General features: G+C 40.6%; 2 protein-coding genes and 1 pseudogene across 3 annotated transcripts; all 3 read right to left on the bottom strand.

Moving 5' to 3' along the window:
• Nucleotides 1–1,345: 1,345 nt before the first annotated feature.
• On the bottom strand, nt 1,346–17,080 carry LOC122081329. Its single transcript, XM_042648402.1, has 4 exons — nt 16,954–17,080; nt 14,556–16,817; nt 14,207–14,396; nt 1,346–2,027 (listed from the first exon to the last, which is right to left on the bottom strand). Exons 2-4 carry the CDS (start codon nt 16,197–16,199, stop codon nt 1,900–1,902), a joined length of 1,962 nt encoding a protein of 653 aa, XP_042504336.1. The 5' UTR covers nt 16,200–16,817; nt 16,954–17,080; the 3' UTR covers nt 1,346–1,899.
• Nucleotides 2,034–5,794, bottom strand: LOC122081328 (annotated as a pseudogene).
• On the bottom strand, nt 16,849–23,886 carry LOC122081330 (UMP-CMP kinase). 2 transcript variants are annotated; one of them, XM_042648403.1, is made up of 8 exons: nt 23,502–23,883; nt 20,999–21,053; nt 19,328–19,445; nt 19,070–19,226; nt 18,416–18,496; nt 18,198–18,305; nt 17,774–17,833; nt 16,849–17,185 (listed from the first exon to the last, which is right to left on the bottom strand). In XM_042648403.1, the coding sequence occupies exons 1-8, from the start codon at nt 23,565–23,567 to the stop codon at nt 17,174–17,176; spliced, it is 657 nt and encodes a 218-aa protein (XP_042504337.1). In that variant the 5' UTR covers nt 23,568–23,883; the 3' UTR covers nt 16,849–17,173. The 2 variants fall into 2 exon arrangements, with proteins under 2 accessions (XP_042504337.1, XP_042504338.1); XM_042648404.1 differs by lacking the exon at nt 17,774–17,833 and having other exon boundaries at nt 23,502–23,886.
• Between the last annotated feature and the right edge of the window lie 128 nt (nt 23,887–24,014).

Raw genomic sequence — 24,014 nt, forward strand, 5'->3', positions numbered from 1 at the left:
TGTCTTAGTGCAGGTATATGTTATCAGATAGCATTATTTCTTTCATAATACAATTTCTTTGACTACGAGCTCCGTAGCACGAAAGTTTTTGCAACCCGATTAACAATAAATTTTCATCCATATTTAGAGTCCGTTTGATGAAAGGATTGCTCCATGTGGCTTAGAAAGGTTGAACTATCTAGAGAGGAAATTCACCTTTACTAGTTTACTTGTTTATATCTTTCAGTAATCACCTTGCGGAAGGTTTTTATTTAAGTTATTCCAACTCATATGAAGATTACCAAAAAAACTCAAATGAGATTGGAATGGGTTAGGCCGGGATCATGATCCATCTTGATCGGCTTCTGACCCGATTGTTAAATTGATAATATACTTTAATCGGCCTAGAACTTGATCAAAGCGGGCTCGCACGAAATTCTGTGGATAGGTGGTACCAAGTCCCTTTCTCCTGCATAATTTTTTTGCTTAGATTCCATTTAAAAAAAAAAAAAGTTGCTAAAGAACAATAAAACCCTGTCCTGTTAGGCGCAGAAAACATCAGCGTGTGGGACCACTGAAAGTGTGCATGTTAGCATTTTCATCACCCTAGATATGGAGGTAACATGGACATTTCATGCATCGAGAGTTTTTTCTTTAATCGTCTTTAAAAGTTTATTGCAACGGTTCTGACCAATAGATTGGAAGTCGTTGTTGGTGAGCTTGTGAGTGCTAGTTAGTGTGCTTTTATTTCGGGAAGAAGCATTACAAATAATATATTATTTTTATTTTCAGAAGAAGTATAAATAATGGGAAAAGATTGGGTATGCAAGCTTTTGATACAATGATATTAGAGAGTATATCTTGTGGATTCTAGATAAAATGAACTTCCTCCGGCTTTCATTAATTGGGTACACTATTGGGTTTTGTCATTTTTTTTTTTTTTTGGTTAGAGGTTTCCTCACTTCACACATTGAGGAAAAAAACAACTCGGTGCACAAAGGCTCACACTACTGCATGGTCTGTGGAAGGGCAAAGTGCACAATCTTACCCTATGCATTACAAGAGAGGTGGTTTTCAAATTTCAAACATGTGACCAACATGTTGCAATAGTACAACGTAACCATTGCACCATAGGCTCACCCACTATGCAGGATAACACAATCATGGGTGATAAAAATAAAAAATAAATAAAAAAACAAAACAAAACATAACACGGAATTGGGTCTGGAGACTCTGGACTACCGAAAACCTAGATACACAGCAGGATTAATAGAGACCACATTCGAGTCCACACACTCCAAAAGCAACAATGCAAAAGCAGAAGAGTTTTGAGGTAGGAAAAGATGCCATAGGAACATAGTGTGGATACATCAAACTCTAGAAGCAGATGAAATTTCATTAATGGCTAAAAAAAAAATTCCGAAAGAAAAACAGAACTTTACAATGTGATCCAAGCCTGCCATATTAACAGACATGCTTATTTTCAGTGAACATTGAAAATATTATAATGCATGACAACCATACACAAGTGGGGTATATTGATCATAGTCCTTTCAATACAATTGGTTTATTGGAGATTGGGAATTTCACCTATCAACCTGTACAGTCATTGCTATTATATGGCATTGAACAAAGTGGTCAGTGGTCTTTCAGCAAGGACTGTGATAGAAGAGAGAAGTGTGAGAACTGCAGCCAGAGTCAGTAGTTACTGGCAGGCCATCCATAGGAACTTCTGGTGACTACATCTGAGTGCTACATACTATGCAACAGAGTGAAATATTCTGACCAAATGATCTTTGCACAGATATATTTCATCCTTGATGCAGTATGTCTATCGTATCGTCTCTCCTTAGCTAATTGCTATGGAACCTGGTCGCTTTCTGTATCCCCATTGGGTGCATGCAAAAATATAATGGGCAATCAAGCATCAATATCAGGGCCTGGATATGCTGGTAGACTCATTATCCGCTTGTCTAGAACCGGGCCTCCAACAGTAAAATGATACAGACTCTGGAACTCTGATCCACTTAACCCAAGAACCTCATGCACTGCAAAAGAACACAAAAAAAGAAAATTTTGACATTATTAATTTATCTAAAAAGTATGTCATGTTGTCATTATACACATGCATATCAAGTGCAGATGTGTGCTGAGTCTAACGAATGTATCTCCTCATTCCTCACTAAAAGGAGCTTCAAATACTAATAGACCCTATTCGATCTTTTATTGATCCACTGCTCCATCTGATTTAGGAACTCATGAATGATTTGAGTAAACCTCTCACACAAGGAGAGTAACCACTTGTTTGTGTTGAGAAATGTAAGCATGCATCTTGCATTTTGAAACATTGTATCCAGTCCCTGCCATACTGAACTATGAACTTCTAAAAGCATTTTTGCCTTGTCCTGAAGTTTAGAATGGCACCCAACTGTTCTGCCATGTATCTTAAGAAACAATCTAATCACTGCTTGAATGAACAATCTTTTCTACATGAAATCTCATGGATGAAGTAATCAAAGTAGAATATCAATGGAATGTTATTCAGATCTCTTTCTAGGCTCTTGATGATCTTCATCATCTAAAATCTATAGCAACCGGATCTCCAAATCTAATGTTGATGGAGATAAAACTTTGATTTAATCTGTAAATGGTGAAAATTTTTTCATTTCAGCAGAGGAATGAAGCAATGGCAGAAATTGGGAGGTCTATTGATCAGGTTTCCTTTTACTGCTTTCCATCTCACCATCTTTTTCTCTCCTTTTCTTCAACAGCTATACCAGTAGGTTTGAGCAAAATGTCTCCAGAAAAAGAAGGGACTGATGGCAAAAAAGTAGCCTCTTCTGGCTTTTTGGGTGGCCCAGTTGGTTTTTTTGTGGACCTTTAATAATGTCCAAATTGATCAAGCTTTGCCACTGGTTCTTTGGTAACAATGAGAGAGTTACTAGATCAGATTTGGTGATTGAAAAGTGACGCATAAGCAGTGTCCTTAACATGTGATTTACAACCAATATGGTTCCCATCATTCTCATCATCAGTTATTTCCTTCGAAGAGAGGCTGGTAACTTAATACTAACTTCTTTCCCGCTTGCATAGAAATACGCATTATAAGCTCCAGAGAGCATGGCTAGGTTAACCCAGAGAAAGACACCATTTTGATCAACATAAGAAGTTGTCAAAACATCAATATTGGGTGACAGGGATAATGCCGTGATAGCCACATCCACTAGTAGTGCATCAACCTGTCTTGCAACGATAACATCCCAAATTCTAAGATTTCCATCCACACTGGATGACAAAATCCATTTCCCATCTTCACTGAAACACAAATCAGTAATTTGATCCGTGTGGCCTTCAAATTTACGAACAGTTCTTAATGCAATAATGTCAAACACACGGAAAACCATATCATCGGTCACAGTTTCCAAAAGTCTATTAGATTGGTGACAAAATAATTAGATTGGTGGCAAACTAACTTAACCACAGAGCTAACCTGGATTTCAATTCACGCCCTTTGAAATCCCAGATCTTTGCATCTCCATGATATCCAGCACTTATTATGATGTCAAGATGGTATTTGTAGCATCACAAGCAACTACCACAACGCTGTCATGGGCACAGCTTCTTCTTTCACAGAGGTCTACGTGTAGCTGCCTTGGCTGATTCCTGATCAGAGATTAAATTTCTCAATCCAATCACATTCTGTCTCCAGAACAGCTAAATACCACAAGCATTGATTGCACGAGTCTTAACGTCCGAGCATGGTGTTAGGATGTGCTCACCAAGGACAAAGTTCTGAAGGCCCCACCACATATGCCCGTGGAGTATCCATAGGCAAGTTATCAGATTGCTCCAATCACGTTCACAGATCTTAGTGCAATCAAATGCAATAGCAGGATTCAATTTTATTCTTCTTGCTTCATCCTAAGTTTCCTTCCCTTTTCAGAGACATGATGCTGTGTAAGCTCTCTACTTCGTAGATCCTGAATAACAGAGAAAAGACAAAAGGAAGGATCCTGACCGGCAGATAAATGTGACTTCCATTAGCATAAAATCTGAGGCAAAGTGGAGGAACACTATGGTCACTTTGGAAAGGGCAAGGATCTCCATCACTCGTATCAAATATAAATATCTTGATAGAGTTATCAGCAGAAGAACTCACAAGCACGGGCTCGTTAGCAAAAAAGAGCAGCAATATTATTGAATTGTCATGGGCCTCTCTAATGATTGATTGGAGCTTTCTCTTTTGAAGATCCCATATGCTTATGGCACCCGATGAATCTCCAGAAGATAGAAAGGCTGTCCATCAGTCCTAAACGACAAGGCAGTCACGGCAACTAATGCAGAATGGCTACGTGTAACTATTTTTTCCTCACATGGAATATTGTGAACATGAATTTTCCCAAAAGCACAGCTACATCGAGTGCAGGTGAGGAATCACAGCAACATGTAAACGAGTTCCAGCCTTTGAACTAATAAAGTTTCTTCTTTTGTGCTGATATCCCAAAGCTGCAGTGAACCTTCCTAACTCCCAATTATAGCCTTGTTTAAGTAAGTGTCAGGATGCATTATGCAGCAAGGGTTGAAATTTTCTTCTTGGAGAATGTGTCCAATTGGAGCAATATTCTCATTGAGCCCTTTAAAAGGCCAAATGAAAAGATTAATTTAGCATCAACACTTGGGACATGTTCTCCAAACAAGAACAAGTTGACCTTATTGTTATCCCTGGTCCATGCATCTTATTGCCAAATGCATGGTTCCGATAAGATGCAAGAGCTCAGATCTTCTTTTATAATTGAGGACCAACAATCACCAATGACAGTTAGCACAATCGTAAACCTGCCAAGCTTTTCCAACCCTGACTGTGACATAAGTTTCAGTTCCCAATCTCTGCACAGAGAAAGGAGCATTGATTGTACTGGAACCCATAGCTCAAAAGGGATTAAAAAAATCCCTATTCTTCATGCGAACCAGACATTCAGACACCAACTTAGGTATCTAACTGCAAAGTTGAACGAGCAGAAAGGAAAAAAAGTGGTGCATTTGGATTTTAGGGGTTTTGGCAGGAAAGAAATAGAGATTACAAAAGCTCAAAAGAGAAGTTCTCTAGGGTTTTGATTGTATGAAGGAGAAGTAAGTGCACAACCACCTTTCTCACTGTTTCATGAGAGAGAGAGAGAGAGAGAGAGAGAGAGCAAAAAGCAATCAACTGTTTCATGACCTTCTGTTGAAGCCGAATACAGAGCAATGACTGCTATAACTTTTGAGTTGACATGGTTATGCTACCTGCTAAAGGACTCAATGGTACCTCATTTAGAGCCTATGGATTTATATCGTGACAATGAAGCAGCCATACATATTGTAGCAAATCCGGTCTTCCATGAAAGAACAAAGCACATCGAGATTGAGTGCATCTAGTTCGTGAAAAACTTTAGGCTTTACAAATATGGATGGTTTATGTTTAATCAAACCAGTAAGTGGCAGAGATTTTTATCAAAGCTTAAATCAAGAGTAATATCATTTTCTTCTTGGCAAGTTAGGTGACCATGATGTTCACACTACAACTTGAAGGAGAATGTTGATATGTATCAGATCGGATCACAACCCATGCCAAGGGAAAGAGATGAGATCGGTGAAATGAAGCTATATATATATATATATATATATACACCTCTGTAAGCATGCAAAATCGATGTGCGGAAAGACAAAAAAAGAGGTCTCATTCTGATGGGGACATCAAGACGTACAGCCGAAGGAAGAAGAAGACCCAACCTTCTTTGTGGTCGGAGGATTAGAAAGAGGAAGAAAAAAAGAAAGAAGAGGAAGGCTCGGTCCAGCCTTCCCAGCACTGGATCGAGTCCTCTCCTTCCTTTCTTTGTCAAGATTGTGTGGCTCCCACCAAATCTGATATGTAATTTTAATTCCTAGGATTTTGCCAAGATTGTGTGGCCCCCACCAAATCTGATATGTTAGTAGTTTTATTTCCTAAGATTTTGTTTATTTAGGTCATTGAGTTAAGTAAGAAACTAAAAAACATTCCTATTTGTTTTTTTTTAGGAAGCTTCTTTATTTCGGAGATTATGTTCCCAGATTAGCCTTTTTCTTTTAGTAATTATCCTATTATTTATGTAAGCCATTGGCCACAATGGGAATGAATGAAGAATATTGAAGGCAAAACAGCCCCCAAACCCCCCCCCACGATTTCTCTCTCTCCCCTCTCCCTTTTCTCATCTCTCACTCTCAGACTCCCTCTGTTTCACGCCTCCTCTCTCTCTCACGGCTCTCTCTCTCATTCTCCTTTCTCCCTTTCTCCCTTTCTCACCCTTCATCCTTCTCTTTTCTGTTTCTGTCTTTCCTGTTGCTGCTGCCCTATTGCAGAAATTGTTCACCATCATTAGAGAATATCTTCATCGAGAAAAGCCCAACTGGGTTGCTGCTGGAACTTCCCCAACAATCAGCACTGCTGTTCTTCATCAAGTAGGTTGAACTGCAGCTCTTTATTTTGGAGGACTTCGACTTCTTCTTTTCTCCTCAGACCAGGACAGCAACAAGGTAAATAATTAAACTAAACCCCTCCCACCTCCATTTACCCCTGTTACATGTTGCAGCCCATTAACATTGAAACCAGCCTTTGCCCTTTTGCTTATGTCTATTTTTACCCATTGTTTTAAGACGTCTAGTCACTGTTATGTTTCCAAAAGCCTTTGCTGATTTTCTATTATAGTTGGCTGCTAGAGGACATTGATTGTTTGCATATCTTAATTGGTGTTTGGATTTATTTGTGCTGAACCTAACATTCGTTTGACATTTGTTCCTTTCCCCATGTCCCCACTTGAAGCTTAAGTAAGAGTTTGTCTTTTTCCGCCTAGATTGTTATTGCTTTTTGCTACTTTGTTTATTAGTCTCAATCTATTTTGCATGCTTAATCTTGTTTGCTGAGTTTCTTTGTCCTATCTACCCAAGTCCCTTGAGTTAACCCTACCTAGTTAGTTAATTTGTAGGAAACCTAGTCACCTAGGAAGCCCCTACATCATCTTGGTATCAAAGCATGGTTTTGTCTAGGTTTAGGGTAATTAGGTATTGCTATCCCTTGCTTACATGTCTTACCTTTTGGGGTATAGTCTCAGTCACCATCTATCCGTGGTCGAGTCTAAGATAAAAGAGCGACACCATAGATTAGAAGACACCCTTTACTTTCTTAAGTTAGCGGGACCAAATAGCATTGGACGTTATTCCCTCCAAAAGCATATACTTGAAAGGGAGATTTCTGACCTCAAGATTGAGAGGGCTAACTACCTGTCTCAATTGGAGACTCTGAGTAGACCTTGAGTCTTTGGTGGCAACTATACCATTGGTTGCCCATCTCCTTATGTCCACTCGTAGTGGTAGAGCATACCAGGGTATGTCTGACCCCCTTAGCACCACCACCCAGTCTGAGCAACTAGCTGAATTCATGAAAGCCGTTCAAGCCATACAAGAGACACAAGCTGTCCATTTCCAAGCCCTTACCACTAAGTTGGCTGCCCTCGAGACAAGTGCCCAAAATCCTGATGGACGGCAAGGCCGTAACACAACTGGCACTGAACCTAGGGGCAGAGGCCCTAACCCTGAGGAAGTAAACGAAAATAACCAGATTGATGGTTATGACCAGATAGGGGATAACTTCCAAGGACTAAGGCGTGGTAGGGATCAGGGTAGGGGTCGAGGCCCACCGCCAAGACGTCAAACCCAATATGGAGATGATGAGGGCTATGAGCACCATGATAGGGGCTTTGATGTCAGACGAATGATTAAGGTAGATGCCCCTACCTACGATGGTCAGATTGATGCTAGGATCCTTCTGGATTTGATCAAATAGATGGATAGGTACTTCGATTTCTATGATATGCCAGAGGAAGTCTGCTACCGATTTGCTAAGTTCAAGCTTATTGGAGCTACTCAGGACTTCTGGACAGTCTTAGAGTACCAGGAGGACCACCTAGGACTTGAGCCAATCACCACCTGGGTAGAGATGCAAGAGCGACTCAAGAGGGAATTTTCGCCCATCACTTATAGGCTCCAGTTGTTGAATGAGATGAATACCCTGAAACAAGGGAAGTTAACTGTGACCGAATACATGAGCAAGTTCAATGAATTGAAAATTAGAAGCCGTATTCGAGAGGATGTTGAGCAGACACTATCCAGATTCCTTACCCGGCTCAACTCCAAAATTCAGTCTCGTATGGCACCCCACCTGGTGCGAGACGTTCCCCAGGCCTTCAGGATAGCCCTTGAGGTGGAATCCTCCATGAGAACTTATTCTCAGAGGAAGGGCTTCCAAGCTGGGGAGTCCCAATTTAGAAAACCAACCCAAGGCTCAACTAGATTCCCAAAACGCCCTACTGCACCACAGCGTCAATTTGACAACAAGGGTAAAGGAATTTTGGGAGAAGCACCCAAGAGTAGTGGGCAACAACAGTGCTTCAAGTGACGTGGGTTTGGTCACTTCTCCAGAGAGTGTCCCAATAGGAATCTTTATGTAGGAGAACAGACCCCTGAAGAAGGTGACTAAGAGGGTTTTCAAGACTATGAGTATGAGGACCATAGACCAGATGAGACCATATCTTATGAGGACACCGACGAGGCCGGTGACCTCAAACTCGGCATTGTGCGTTGCATGGTCTCACAACATAAAGGTAGCGATGATTGGGGACGAACTAATATTTTCATCACTTACACATGTCATCAGGGCAAGAACTGCCGCGTCGCCATAGACAGCGGGAGTTGCATGAATGTGGTCGCCAAGAGCACTGTTGCTCGAATGGGCCTCAAACCTGAACCCCACCCCAAGCCTTACAGGGTTGTATGGGTTGATCAGTCCACCATTCCCGTTAATCTGAGGTGTTTAGTTCCCCTACACTTTGCAGGATATGAGGATCGAGTGTGGTGTCCTAAAGATGGATGTTTCCCACATCATTCTAGGTAGACCCTGGTTATATGACCGGGATGTCACCAATTACGGGAAGTCTAACACCTATGTCTTTGAGTTCAAAGGGAAAAAGATCAGACTGACCCCCAGTGCTCCTAGGGAAGCTAGGGTTCCAGAACACAAGGGAAGTACATCCAAACCCCACCAAAACACTCAACATTTTAAATCAACAACAATTTGAAGGAGAGTGTCACGAGTCAGGGGTGATTTATGCTCTAGTTGCCATACAGAGTAATACCGATAGGTCACGCTTATTCACTGAGGCTCCTAGAGAAGTGCAACCCTTGTTAAGGAAATTCGAGAGGTTATTCCCTGAGGAACTACCTGATGAGTTACCGCCTATGCGTGACATCCAGCACGCTATTGACTTAGTTCCAGGATCCTCTCTCCCGAACTTACCCCATTACCGAATGAATCCCAAAGAACACGCCGAACTCAAACGACAAGTAGATGAACTATTGCAGAAGGGATTCATTAGGGAAAGCCTTAGCCCGTGTGCTGTACCTGCCTCACTCACGCCAAAGAAAGATGGCACCTGGCGTATGTGTGTTGATAGTAGGGTCATCAATAAGATCACCATCAAGTATAGGTTTCCTATCCCTAGGCTTGATGACATGTTGGATATGATGGCCAACTCTTCGATCTTTTCGAAGATTGATCTCAAGACGAAGGGTACCACCAGATTAGGGTTAGGCCTGAAGATGAGTGGAAGACAGCCTTCAAGACGAAGGATGGCCTCTTTGAGTGGTTAGTCATGCCTTTTGGCTTGTCAAATGCACCTAGCACCTTCATGAGGATAATGAATCAAGTGCTTCAACCATTCATTGGCAAGTTCCTTGTGGTTTACTTTGATGACATCCTCATCTATAGTAAGACCCCGTCTTCCCACTTGGATCACTTACAGAAGGTTTTTTCATGTGCTTTTACAAGAGAAACTCTATGTCAACCTCAAGAAGTGCACTTTCATAAGTGATCAAGTCATCTTCTTGGGATTTGTTGTGTCAGCTCAGGGAGTATCTGCTGACCCTGAGAAAGTGAGAGCGATTGTAGAGTGGCCTGAGCCAACTAACATTCATGAGGTACGAAGTTTTCATGGTTTAACCACTTTCTACAGAATATTCATCTATCAGTTTAGCTCCATTATGTCTCCTATCACCGATTGCATGAAAAAAAAGGAGTTTCAATGGACTAAGAGTGCTACGAAGGCCTTTAATGAGATTAAAAAGCTTATGACTGAAGCTCCAGTCCTGCGCCTCCTAGATTTCTCTAAGGTTTTCAAAGTGAATTGTGATGCATCTGGTATTGAGATAGGTGGTGTCCTAGAACAAGAGGGTCACCCTATTGCCTATTTTAGTGAGAAGCTTAATGAAGCTAGGCAACGATATTCCACATACGACAAGGAATTCTATGCGGTTGTCCAATCATTGCGCTATTGGCGACATTACCTTTTACTGCAGGAATTCGTGCTATTCTTTGACCACCAAGCTCTCAGATACCTGAGTGCCCAAAAGAAACTTAACCAGAGGCATGCCAAGTGGGTTAAGTTTCTCCAAGAGTACACTTTTGTACTCAAGCACAGACCTGGTGTCGAGAATACTGCTGCGGATGCACTAAGCCGGGTGAACATATTCCTCATTTGCACCAATGCTAGGAGTCGGGCTAGTGTGCTACTCCAGGCAGTGAATGTAGATGTTGTAGGGTTCGAGCGAGTCAAGGACCAATACCCCACCTGTCTTGATTTTAGTGAGCCGTTCACTTCCTTCAGTGAATGCAACCCATTCAACCGCTCGGACTACCTACTTAGGGAGGGCTTTCTTTTTAAAGGAAGCAAGTTGTGCATTCCCAGGACTTCACTCTGAGACTTCCTGATCTGGGAATTACATGCTGGGGGACCGATTCTTTGGGCCAGGACTGAAGAGGGATGTTCGAGTTGTGAATCAGTGCAGGACATGCCAGACCGCCAAACAACAAAAGTAAAACACGGGTTTGTACACTCCCCTACCCGTTCCCCATTCCCCTTGGCAGGACCTTAGCATGGACTTCGTGCTTGGTCTACCAAGAACTTCGAGAGGCCATGATTTTGTTTATGTGGTTGTTGACCGCTTCTCGAAGATGGCCCATTTCATCCCATGCTCTAAGACCTCCGATGCATCCATAGTAGCCAAACTTTTCTTTAATGAGGTTGTCAAGTACCATGGGTTACCCCTCACCATAGTGTCCAATAGGGATATTAAGTTCACTAGTCATTTTTGGAGGACCCTATGGCGGATGATGGTCACGAAGCTCCGTTTCTCCTCCGCTTTCCACCTGCAGACCGATGGACAGACCGAGGTTGTCAATAGGAGCTTAGGAAATTTATTGTGTTGCCTCATAGGAGAACACCTTACCAGTTGGGATCGAGTCTTTAGCAAGGCTGAGTTTGCATATAATAGTTCTAAGAACCGTACCACTGGTCTGTCCCCCTTTGAGATCTGTTCAAGATACCAACCTCAGGCACCCATAGACCTTATCCCAGTCGTGTCTAGTTCTAGGACCTCCAAGTCAGCCAAATCTTTTGCTCAACATATACATGATTTGCATGCAGGTATAAGGAGACAGATAGCACTGAGCAATGGGCAATACAAATCGAAGGCAGATGTGCACAGAAGGCTACAGGAGTTTCAAGAGGGCGATATGGTGATGGTAAGAATCAAGCCACAACGTTTTGTTAGGAGAAAAGCGAGCAAGCTATGCTCGTAGCACAGGTCCGTTCAAGGTACTCAAGAGGATAGTTGCCGTTCAAGGTACTCAAGAGGATAGTTGCCAATGCGTATGTTCTTGATCTGCCAGCTAGCATGGAGATCAGCAATATTTTCAATGTTGAAGACCTAGTCCCATATCATGGTACCTCTACCTTTACCCATTTCTATCCTGATGACCTTGAAGACTTCCCTTTGAACATTGATGAGACTTCTGAGCCAAGCCAACCACTTCCCCCCACCTCATTACCATCTGTGCCTAAAGTCACGAGAAGAACTAAAGAAGTTGAGGAAATCCTTGATGAGAGGATTGTGTCCACACACGCTAGAGGTTCTAGAGAGTTCTTGGTCAAGTGGCATGAATGTCCGAAAATTGACAACACCTGGATCACAATGCAAGAAGTCCAGCAACTCAACCCAGACCTACTTGAGTATTACATGAGCTTTAATTCATCAGAGGTGAATTCTTCCAAGCCAGGGAGAGTTGATGGGGACATCAAGATGTACAGCCGAAGGAAAAAGAAGACCCAACCTTCTTTGTGGTTGGAGGATTAGAAAGAGGAAGAAAAAAAGAAAGAAGAGGAAGGCTCGGTCCAGCCTTCCCAGCGCTGGATCGAGTCCTCTCCTTCCTTTCTTTGTCAAGATTGTGTGGCCCCCACCAAATCTGATATGTTAGTAGTTTTATTTCCTAGGATTTTGTTTATTTAGGTCATTGAGTTAAGTAAGAAACTAAATAACATTCCTATTTGTTTTTTTTTAGGAAGCTTCTTTATTTCTGAGATTATGTTCCTAGATTAGCCTTTTTCTTTTAGTAATTATCCTATTATTTATGTAAGGCCATTGGCCACAATGGGAATGAATGAAGAATATTGAAGGCAAAACAGCCCCCAAACCCCCCCCCCACGATTTCTCTCTCTCCCCTCTCCCTTTTCTCATCTCTCACTCTCGGTCTCCCTCTGTTTCACGCCTCCTCTCTCTCTCACGGCTCTCTCTCTCATTCTCCCTTTCTCCCTTTCTCCCTTTCTCACCCTTCATCCTTCTCTTTTCTGTTTCTGTCTTTCCTGTTGCTGCTGCCCTATTGCAGAAATTGTTCACCATCATTAGAGAATATCTTCATCAAGAAAAGCCCAACTGGGTTGCTGCTGGAACTTCCCCAACAATCGGCACTGCTGTTCTTCATCAAGTAGGTTGGACTGCAGCTCTTTATTTTGGAGGACTTCGACTTCTTCTTTTCTCCTCAGACCAGGACAGCAACAAGGTAAATAATTAAACTAAACCCCTCCCACCTCCATTTACCCCTGTTACATGTTGCAACCCATTAACATTGAAACCAGCCTTTGCCTTTTTGCTTATGTCTATTTTTACCCATTGTTTTAAGACGTCTCGTCACTGTTATGTTTCCAAAAGCCTTTGCCGATTTTCTATTTTAGTTGGCTGCTAAAGGACATTGATTGTTTGCATATCTTAATTGGTGTTTGGATTTATTTGTGTTGAACCTAACATTCGTTTGACGTTTGTTCCCTTCCCCATGTCCCCACTTGAAGCTTAAGTAAGAGTTTATGTGTTTTTCCGCCTAGATTGTTATTGTTTTTTGCTAATTTGTTTATTAGTCTCAATCTATTTTGCATGCTTAATCTTGTTTGCTGAGTTTCTTTGTCCTATCTACCCAAGTCCCTTGAGTTAACCATACCTAGTTAGTTAATTTGTAGGAAACCTAGTCACCTAAGAAGCCCCTACATCACATTCTCCCCGTCGATGTAGTAGGCCAACGGCCAAACCATGTAGGCTTCTGTGTTTTTTGCTTTCTTCTTCTTCTTCCTTGTTCTTCTTTTCTTTTGATCATCCTATTTCATATGTTAAAGCCCAAGAAATACCACTTGTGGGTCCAACCCAAACCCTTAAGGCATTAGGGGGAGATGACCCAAGGGTATATTAAGACATATCTAAGGTCCCAGATAACCGATGTGGGACTATGACTATATAACACCTAACATATCAACACTCCCCCTCACATGTAACTTCAGCATACACGTGGATATACATCTCTCCCTCTCACATGTAGCTTTGGCATACACGTGGATATACATCTTAACAAGGACAACAAATGGACCTAGACTCTTATTCCATGCTAAATATAGTGGGATAGCCCAAGAAATACCACTTGAGGGTCCAACCGAAAAGCTTAAGCTATTAGGTGAAGATAGTCCGATGGTATATAAAGACACATCTAAGGTCCCAAATAACCGATGTTAGACTATGACTCTATAACTCCCAACATCTCAGCACTATGGATGTCTTTTAGTAACCATACAAGACTAGTAACCATTACTTCAGGAAATCAAAAATGAATTATGCATGCTTCACTTCATACAGGAACAATGGAACCTGTAGTTTTTTAAAGATTTAACTTTAAAAAGCATGCACTCTTTTTCCCATTAGCACACCCCCAAAAAAAAATTTGAAAAAAAAAGATAGAAAACAAAGAAATTGACATATTATTAGAAAGAAAGGGATAACTTCTTACCAGCCTCATCGAAGTAACAGCCAATTCCAGTGGCAGAAATACCAACAGCATGAGGTTCAAGATACAATATCTGACCAAGAATTCCAGTTTCCCAGAATAACCGAGGATACATCCATGCATTCTTCTCACTCAGAGTTGGCTCAAAACGAGCTACCATACCTAGGCTGAAACAGCCATCACCAGCAATATCCTACATCATAAAACAGATTAGGCCAAGAAAAGAATACTATCAGTTGTTCAACATCACTGGTTTTCTGTTTTTCAGGACAAGATGTTTCCCACAAACTATATCAAAGAGAAATAACAATAAACAAAATAAGAAAATCAGTTAAGAGAAAAAAAAACTCACCTGGTGGCATGAAAGCCGCTTTGCTACCACTTGACAATCACCTTTAGCAAGTCTATACAGAGGAAGATCCTCAGGGCAACCCTCTGGCTTCTCCCACTCAAACTCAGGCCTCATTGCGCGCTTAAGGTCATTTAAATGATCTTCATTTCTCACAAAGAAATACAAACCCTTCGGCATTCTAGCCACCCTGTGAACAAAGAGAACAGCGTGCACCTCCGAATCCCAAGGAAGCACTCGAAACGGCAAGGACAGCTGTTTCCCCTGCTTCTCTCCCCCTCTTGCACCTGAGGGCAGACAATGCAGAAGAATCTGATAGAAAGTTTCTCTCTCCATCACGTGGACTCCATCCATGTCAACTGCACTCCTCCTCTTCCGAACAACTTCCCTCATCGTCAAATCTTTATACGAGCCTTCTGAATACAATGCACTTCCCTGAAACTGATCAACCGAGAACCGACCCCCAGGCGTCAGAGGCTTCTTCACAACTTCCGCAGTTCGATAGATAATATCCCAAACGATATGCTCTTTACTAAGAGAATTAGCCTTCCCTTTCCAATCCAATTCTGAGAATTTCGATATGGCAGAACTCAAACCTTCATAGTCCACAGAAAATTCAGCATTTTTCCCACTAGGGAAGACAACGAGAACGCAATCTGGGTGCTCGAATTCAATCTCGGGCAACCTCCCCTTCACTGGACGAGACGGAATCACAAAACTGGGGAAACGGTCCAGCCCCATAAGCTTCTGCAAATCAGAATAACTCAACCCATCAAGAAGCTTGACATCCCACCCAAGGCCGGCAGCGGCCATGGCAGCAGCGGCGATAGCGTGACCCACGTCATGGTTACAGTACCGAAACGCGCGCTCCCCATACTTCCAGGCCTCTCGCCAGAAAATTGAGGAGAATCCCACCAAGAACGAACCTTCAGGGAAGAATTTGGGTAAGAAATCAGATGGGATTGCAGCACGAAGCTCAAGCGAATGCTCCTTCGGGGCGTAATGCGCGACAAAGGGAGAGTCCGAGAGAGAATCGATGGAGGGAGCTATGACGTAGGCCTCGGTGGGGTGGAGATTACCGCTGCTAGGGTTTACACGGAGAGACCAAGTGGAGTAACCGGTAGTCTTCCAAGCGGAGAGAGCGAGGGAGTCGTAGAAGAACTGAGAAAAGGTCGAAAGGGAGATGGGTTTGGGGGAGGGCAGAGAGAGGAAGAGAGAAGAGTAGAGAGGATCATCGGTGGTGTCTCGTTGTGGAGGGAGGTGTTGGAGAGGGAGAAGGGGAGAGGAGATGTAGCGGCGGAAAGGCTTCGGTTGGTTGGCCCAGTCGAGGCCGTGAGGACCTCTGGCATATTTATTGAAGGCGTGTTTGGTTTGGTTGTGGTATTTCAGTACCTGGTTCAATAAGACTTGCTTCTGCTGCTGCTGTTGTTGTTGCAGTTGGTTCGAGTCTTCTTTAGAATGAATAACAGAAGAAGGAGAAGGAGAAGAAGAAGGAGAGGAAGAGGAAACAGACATGGCTATTGTAGACGATGACCTTCTGCTGCGTGTGGCTGTGGTTATGTTACGTCTGAGGAAGAGGGTGGCGGGGAAAGTAAGAGACTGAGGGAATTGACGAGAGAGAGAGAACCGCGAAGGACGGAATAACATTTTTCGTTCCCCTTTTTGTACTTCGGGAAACTCTGGGGGATCGATGGTGTTTGACGACTTTATTGGTTTTCTCTGGACATCATTTGAATGTTCTAGATGTCGGTTTATTACACAGGACTTCGATAGAACTTCGATACTTTGCCCAGAAACTTGGAGATTTGTTACAATTTAAGGCAAAAGTTTTTGTGCACGACAGTACATGATGTACGGCCACATACAAACCATTGGATAGGAATAATCAATCAATTCAATTGATCTGGATCCAAATTAGATTCTTAAACCTTGGTTTCAGAAAGAATCCTACCAGTCGATACAAAAAGACCACACCACCCCTATCCCATGCACTGAAGATGTTCCTATGCATCCTCCCATTAGCCCATGCTCTGGTGTTGCCTACGCCAGACTGGCAGGTTTTTTATCCCTTTTTAAAACTTGGTTTCAAGTGGGATGAGGTGGGAGGGGGTTCTTGTGCCTATGATTAACTGGTTACTGGCATGGTTTTGAAACCTCAATCGGCCAGCTAGTTCAACCAGCTGGACCAAAACAGGTATGTACAAAACCATACTAAAACATTCAGGGACAAAGAGGAAGCAGCCAACTTTTCAGCTCAATGTGAACCTAGAAACATGATCATAGAGAGGGAAAGAAATTAATCTCAGAAAATTTGCCTGGATAGCAACTAAAGAACACTTGTTAGAGTTTACACTAAACATCAATTGTCAAGTTGAAACGAAAGGCACTGAGAAAATATTACATTGTCAGCTGGGAGTATGTAATTAAATGGTTGGGACATATTTCTCCCAAACAAATGGTGCTGCGTGGTCGATCATGCACCACGGCATCTGGCCCGGAGGTCTTCGATCTTTAATGCATTAGCCTATCAAAAACACCGCAGGGGAACTCCAAAAACCAGGATGAGTGCCCTCGCTTTTGGAACATCTACTTTCTTTCTTTCCTTCCTAAATTTCCCATCATTAGACCATCAGCTGCAGAAAGATACAAATTTGAGTAATTGAGATCGTATAAATGTGATGTTTTCAAATACGGAATGCAGATTCAGATCTGACTTGACATAAGACATAAAACACTGGAAGAAAAAGTATGATCTTCAACTCTAATATCATTTTCAACCTGTCAATGGCGGTGCTTTTGTACATTGCAAACATTAAAATGAAGGCAAATATTTCACCAGGTATTCCCACAGCAGATAAGCCTACAGAATTCAAATATTTTTAAAGTAATATTGGACATAACGGGGATCCTAATCAAAAGCTCAAATATTTTCATTTCTTCGCACCAGTGAACTAGAATATGATACCTTTAACAGCCTACAATTTGTCTACAGGATTATTAGTTATTAGAAGAGGGGAATTTGATGACCTTCAGAACTCAGAAGACTGCTGAAAGCAGTTATCATGCTACATGGGACACTACCTGATTTACAATACAATATAAACCACAGATCAATTATATCAATGCATCAAGTATTCCAATTTTTCTCCATTCCATCTCTTACTGTTGGTGCACATCAACATTCCATGAAATAAAATGTCAAGGGATTGGAAAGAGTATACCTCTGTGAAAATTTGGCGAACTTGTTCAAAAACCTCATCTACTGTTCCTACCGCATTTATCTGCATGCATTTTTTAATCCAATATTGGCATATATTGCAACACTGAAATAAATAGTAACAAGCTAATTATACAAAAAGTTATACCGCCAACAAAGCCCAGATAGGATTACAATGAAGTAACCACATTCCACAAATATGACGACACCTATACTCAAATAACATTTTTTAGGGGTGAAGCTAAACCCAAGTCTAAAAATGATTGTAACTGCAACAGCTGGTGCTTTGATTGCACAGACGGAGGAGCAGCTGGAAGAAAACTCAACAAATTCAAATGCATGCAACTTTTGCCTTGTTTCCCATCCCAACATGAATTCTTCTGCGCCAAGTTGCCAATAAAATGTTCAATGAAGGACTTAAAGAATACCTTGCAAACTTTACCCTTCTCAGTGTAGTGTTTGATAACAGGAAGATTTAACGCTGAAAACACTTTTAGCCGTTTCTTGATCGTATCTACATTATCATCAACTCGTCCCTAAGTTCAAAAGAATTAAGTGTCACACTTGATATCGGAGAATGATCAAACCCCTAAGAGATCAGACAACAAATGGCAAAATAGATACTTGAAATATGATATATAACAACCTCATTGCGGCTTAGCACTCGTTTCACCATCTCATATTCTGGACAGTCAAAGAAAAGCACAATGTTTGGTTCCTTACCAATCTGTAACAATCAAAACGAAAATAGCCATCATACTTTGAAGTTTGAAAGCAATATCATAAAACTAGTACCAGTAACTTGAATAGAAACCAGTATACATATGAAATGCAAGAACTTTGATAAGACCATTTTTAAGACAACCCACCCATGTGTTGGGATAGATTCCCAACATGGAAAACCTGATGGGGATCAAGCTCCAATTGCCAGGCTATTGATAGTGGACATCATGGGTTGGGGTCTCACTCTCTAAATGCTGCAAGTTTGCTAATTACTGTCACAGTAGCTCAGTAGTTGTTTTCCTCTCACTATACTTACACCTCTAAATTCCTTGGTTGGAAATTCATTCTTCCACAAGGTTCAAAAGCCTTTCCTGTTCCCAGTTAAGACTGAAAAATGAAGCCCTAGTAGTTGTGAAATATTATATAAATTCAGTTAACCATCTCTTGATTATTCACTGATTTTTAATTCTCAACATAACGAGAGGGCGGGGGCAGAGAGCCAGCCAATGAATAATAAATACAGTAAGGAGGCATAATTTCATCAGCTCTTGTTCATAAAGGAGAAGAGATAACTCACAATCTGTTCAAATGCAATGCGGTTCTTCTCACATCGGGGGAAACCATCAATGAGAAATTTATAGTTATCACTTGATTCTATCTCCTTCTGAATTAGTTTGACTGTCACTTCGGAAGGAACAATCTTCCCCTCCTTAATTGTGTCAAGGATCATCGCACTATAACCAAAATGGCAATCATCATCAAGGAACTTTGCACAACTTAAACTTCCATGCCAAATAAAAGACCCCAAAAAACAAGATGCAACAAAATTAATTACCCATTTTCACTATTAGAAGATATTTCCTTCCTCAGTAAATCTCCAGCACTAAGATGTGTGAAACCAAAGGTCTCTACAATCTTTGCACATTGTGTACCTTTTCCACTACCAGGACCACCTGAAAACAAAGGTGAAATTATTTTAACTATCACAAATTTAATAAATGGTTCAAGCAATGCAGTTTTGGTGCTGTCATAAAACCATAACCTACCCAACTTGTTCCTCCCCCCACCCACCCCCCCCAAAAAAAAAAAAAACCTTTATTCATCAAATGCAAATGGAAGGGTAAAAGGTTACAAAATTAAGAACAAAAGTGCCAAAGGACAAGCAATAGTGAAAATTTTAAAAATAACAACACAAAGTAAATTCAATAAAAAAATATGTAACTAGTCTGTTTCCGGTTTATTTTTCTATGGACATGAAAAATATATTCCACAAATATGGAAGGGAGATCCTCTAAATATCTTTACAAATTAGCATTAAGGAATTAATTGATCCTTTTAGTCCACAAAATATGTTAGGGGACTCCTCTGGATCTCCTAATGAGTTGGCATTAAGGAAAAGGTTGCTCTTTTTCAATCAGAAGATAATGGGCTCTAATTCCAACAAAGAGCAATGACTTTCCAATCGAGTCCAGTCCACTCCAAATAAAAGTGCCTCACAAAAAGAGAAAAAAAAAATTGAATTAACAAATGAAAAACCAAAAGACAAACGATTGCACTTTATCCCAACTATACAGAGTGGACAACATGAAAATCTGTTTAAGTGTCTTCTTCTTGACTAAATCCTTCCAACATCCCAGTCTTCTAGAGTTGTATCTTCAAAAAAATGCCACAACTAATCTGGTGTTTCCTTGCTAACTCAACGTACATCCATTCTTCTCATCTGTCAATTCTTTTAGGTTTGCAATTTCCATCAAGGCAATCAACATTCTTCGTTTCTCATTACTAAACTGTCTCAGTCCAGTTCTCCTCATGCTTTAACCCATCAAGGCTTCACCTAAGTTCTCATTTAGGAACAATTCTGATCTTATCCTTTTACTCAGTCATATACATCAACATCTTTATCCTGGCCACACTCATTTTATGAAGGTGCCACTCTGATTGCCCAACATTCTGTCCCGCAAAACATGGTTTTGTCTTATGGCTGTCTTATAAACTTCCCTTCATGTTGATTGGTGTATTGGTAACACAACACTCTGGAAGCCCCAATAGAACTAACTTCCCAGTTAAATTTACCTTTCCTATAATTTTCACAATGAATGATTTTAGTCATCAGTTCATACTGAAATGCATTAAATAAATAAGATTGTTAAGAAGAGAAGCAATAATTTAACATCAGCATCTGATGCGTCTCCAAAACCCTTAATTGCATATAACATGAATCCTTGGTGTTAAATAAAACCTTAACAGGTTCTAATGTTAAACAAAACAAAAGAACTAAACAGTCAGTATAAACAAATTAGATAAATGAATACGGTAAAATATACTGATTTTATGATGTGCACACCCCTGGCCGAAGGCAAACCTCAATGCATGCACATTAACCTCAGGTGGCTGGAACCTCTAATGCTTCACTTTGATGCCATCTAAAACAACAATTCTGAATGAAAAATTGCAGGTCTATTGATAATGAAATAACTTGAGGCATCAAACAACTTGCAGTGCTCACCCAGGACAAAAGTAATGAATGGGGTCTTCTCTTTAGAGGCGATTCCACCTTTGGCCTACATCCAAAAGGGAAAAAGAGGATATATCTCATTCACATGAATGCATTGGAAAAAAAAAAAACCCTCTAAATTCATCCTCCAATGGAAAGCAAGGGAACTGCCTATGTTAAACTAATATAAAATAACAGGTCATGCCGGTGCAAATTTTATGACATATGAGGAAATAATAAGTAACAAACTGAATTAACAGACTAATCCGATCTGGAGAATATTATGGATTAAATGAACAACGTCAGGATTAACAGGGGTTAACAATTTTTTTCCATAAGCAGTTGGTTTACTTGCTCAAGATTTGGATTTCATCAAATCAACATGTAGGATTCATCAGTCTTCTATAAGAGTATCTCCACCATAATAAACTATATACCTCAGAGCTGGATATAAATAAGAAGAAAGCACCAAAAGGTAGCGGATTCATAATGTCTTGATGAAAACTTCCTAAAATCACTTAAAAGGAATAAATTATAGCTTATATAGGTAAGAAACTTTCTATGTCAGTGCAAGTTCTAAAAGATGGCATACAACGTCATGCCATAAATGCTCACAAGAAGTTAAGCCACAAGGATCTGTTAATGGCGTTAACATTTTCTTATAATCTCTAGTAATATTTATATACTTTCCTTCCAGCATCCGAGTATTCAAAAAGAAGTAAATAATTTCTCTCTCAATTTGCAGCAAAAGATTGCCATGGACTCCCCATTGATTGACATCAACACTTAATTTAGTTAAATACTCCCCAGACCTAGAGCTACATGTCATAGAGATAAGAATACTCCAATTTAAATGTAATTAAATTGAAATTTGCCACATCTATTTTCATCAATATTGCTCCTTTAGACAAATGAATAATAATTTATAATACATCTTTATCAGATTTTTATCAACTTGGTCTCCATTTTTTAATGTAAACCCATTGATCTCTTTAGCTGACTGATAAGGGACCCTAATTCTCCTATGCAGTGACACAAAAGAATAAAAACTTTCCCACCCTTGGTCCTCAAGAATATTAGCAAGTTTGGTTTCTCGGATCTGTGCGCATCAATGTGCTGCTTTGTAGAAGCCACACTATCTTTACTATTTCTAGTGGAGATTTCACTGTCTTTCAAAGAACCTGGGGGGGGAGGGGGGGCACAGCTAGATACACTCTACTATCGGTGCACTAGAATGCCTCTTGCACCAAATTAATTTGTTTCTTTATCTTTCTCGCAGTTTATTTTGTGACAAACTTATCACTCTGATCAAGAATTCAAAGAAGAGAAGCACCATGTTTCAGTACATACCTACAAATTGTAAGTAATAATTTCCTGAATTATCACTGAGGATGGCTCTAAAGTATTGGGAATCAGCATGTATATGTGCTAGACCCCCCGCCCAAAAACTGAATACGATCAAAATAGGCAATGGAAGATAAAAATCTAAACCAAGATTCTAAACTCTAGTTAGCATATCAACATTGTTGCTGATAAAGATCAAATATGCTTCAAATGGTTTAATAAGGTTGAACTGGTCTAACATCATGAAATTCAAAAGGTCAAATATTGAAATAATCCTAAGGACTCTGCCTCTGGACCACAATGCATTCTGAATCAGGGAAACCTAAAATTCCATTGAGTTGCGTTGTCCAGGTCATGCAGTTGACAAGGGACAATGGCTGTCTCATTGACATCTCTCTTAATGTTGAAGTACATTTATGTCAAATTTGAATTTGATCAAAACCTCAAATGTGAGGTAAAGGCCACCTCATTTGCATATCTCTTGAGATTGATAGTTCATCTATGTCGAATTTGACCAGAACCTCAAATTTCATGAGACAGTCGTATTCTTTACTATAAAATGGAAACAAGTCAGCTTGCTTAATAATGAACAACAATCAAGGTAGCAGAGCATGCTAAATCTTCTAAAGTATGTGTCCATCTCTATGAAAGAACATGACATTTTACGGATGCTTTAAATCATGTGATTCAAATGGTTAGTTTCATTTTTTAACCCCTAAAAGATTTTAAGCAAGTGAACCACGTTCTTCAAGAAGACCTCTAATGCACCAATTCCTAAATGCTTACTAGGCTTGTCAAAATATAAATCCTTAGTTCAAGATTGTCTCAATTTATACCAATCTTACAAAGGCAACTCAAACTCAAACATACATATCTCCTTACATGGCGAGCTGGAAGGAGGTACCAGCAGTTCTTGATCTAAAAGACTACCCTACCTGGTCTGAAGACGAGAAAATTAAGAGGGAGGGAGGGAGAAAAGCAGTCGGAGAGAGCAATTAAAGATTCTTGAATAATATTGAGCATTCAAAAGGGTTTTTGCTTCGTTCATCGACTGAACCAGGGATCAATCAACGCAAGGAATATGAGATATTGAAATATCTTAACAGTAAAACAAGCTGATGCATAACTAGAGAGAAGGAAAAAAAATTATTAGATGACAAGTGATCCGCACCCGGTGAAGAACAGATGATTTGGACGGAGAAAGGAGGGGATAAAGGGAAACAACGCGCCTCCACATCTCTCTGTGTGTTGGTACTCTGACTTCTACGTTCTCGCGACCTGGTTCAGCTTTCGAAGCGACCTTTTCTCAAACACATTTAGCGCTAAGCTCTACGGACTTTAGAGTGGTTGTTTCGAGTAACCGTCATCAGTCATCACGTGGAAATGACCGAACGTGGAAATTAGAGCAATAAAATGGAATGGCATTTCGCGTTGCTTTTCGGTTTCGAATCGGACGCTCCGAAATTTCGGCTCATTTCAATTTTGAAGGTGGATTTGTAGACTGTGACCAAGAGCCTCAAAGGGCAAAAGGCCACAAGCGGGTTTTGAAAGTTGAGACAGCCCTTAGGCTATGTTTGTTAGGAGTGTAAAGAAAAAAATTGAAAATCATAATAATAAAAAAATAAAAATAAAAAGGCAGGGATCACTGTCATATCACGTGGCTTTTGCACCAGAAATAGAGAGG

The sequence above is a fragment of the Macadamia integrifolia genome, chromosome 6, assembly GCF_013358625.1.
Source record: "Macadamia integrifolia cultivar HAES 741 chromosome 6, SCU_Mint_v3, whole genome shotgun sequence".
In the NCBI taxonomy this organism is placed as follows: Eukaryota; Viridiplantae; Streptophyta; class Magnoliopsida; order Proteales; family Proteaceae; genus Macadamia; species Macadamia integrifolia.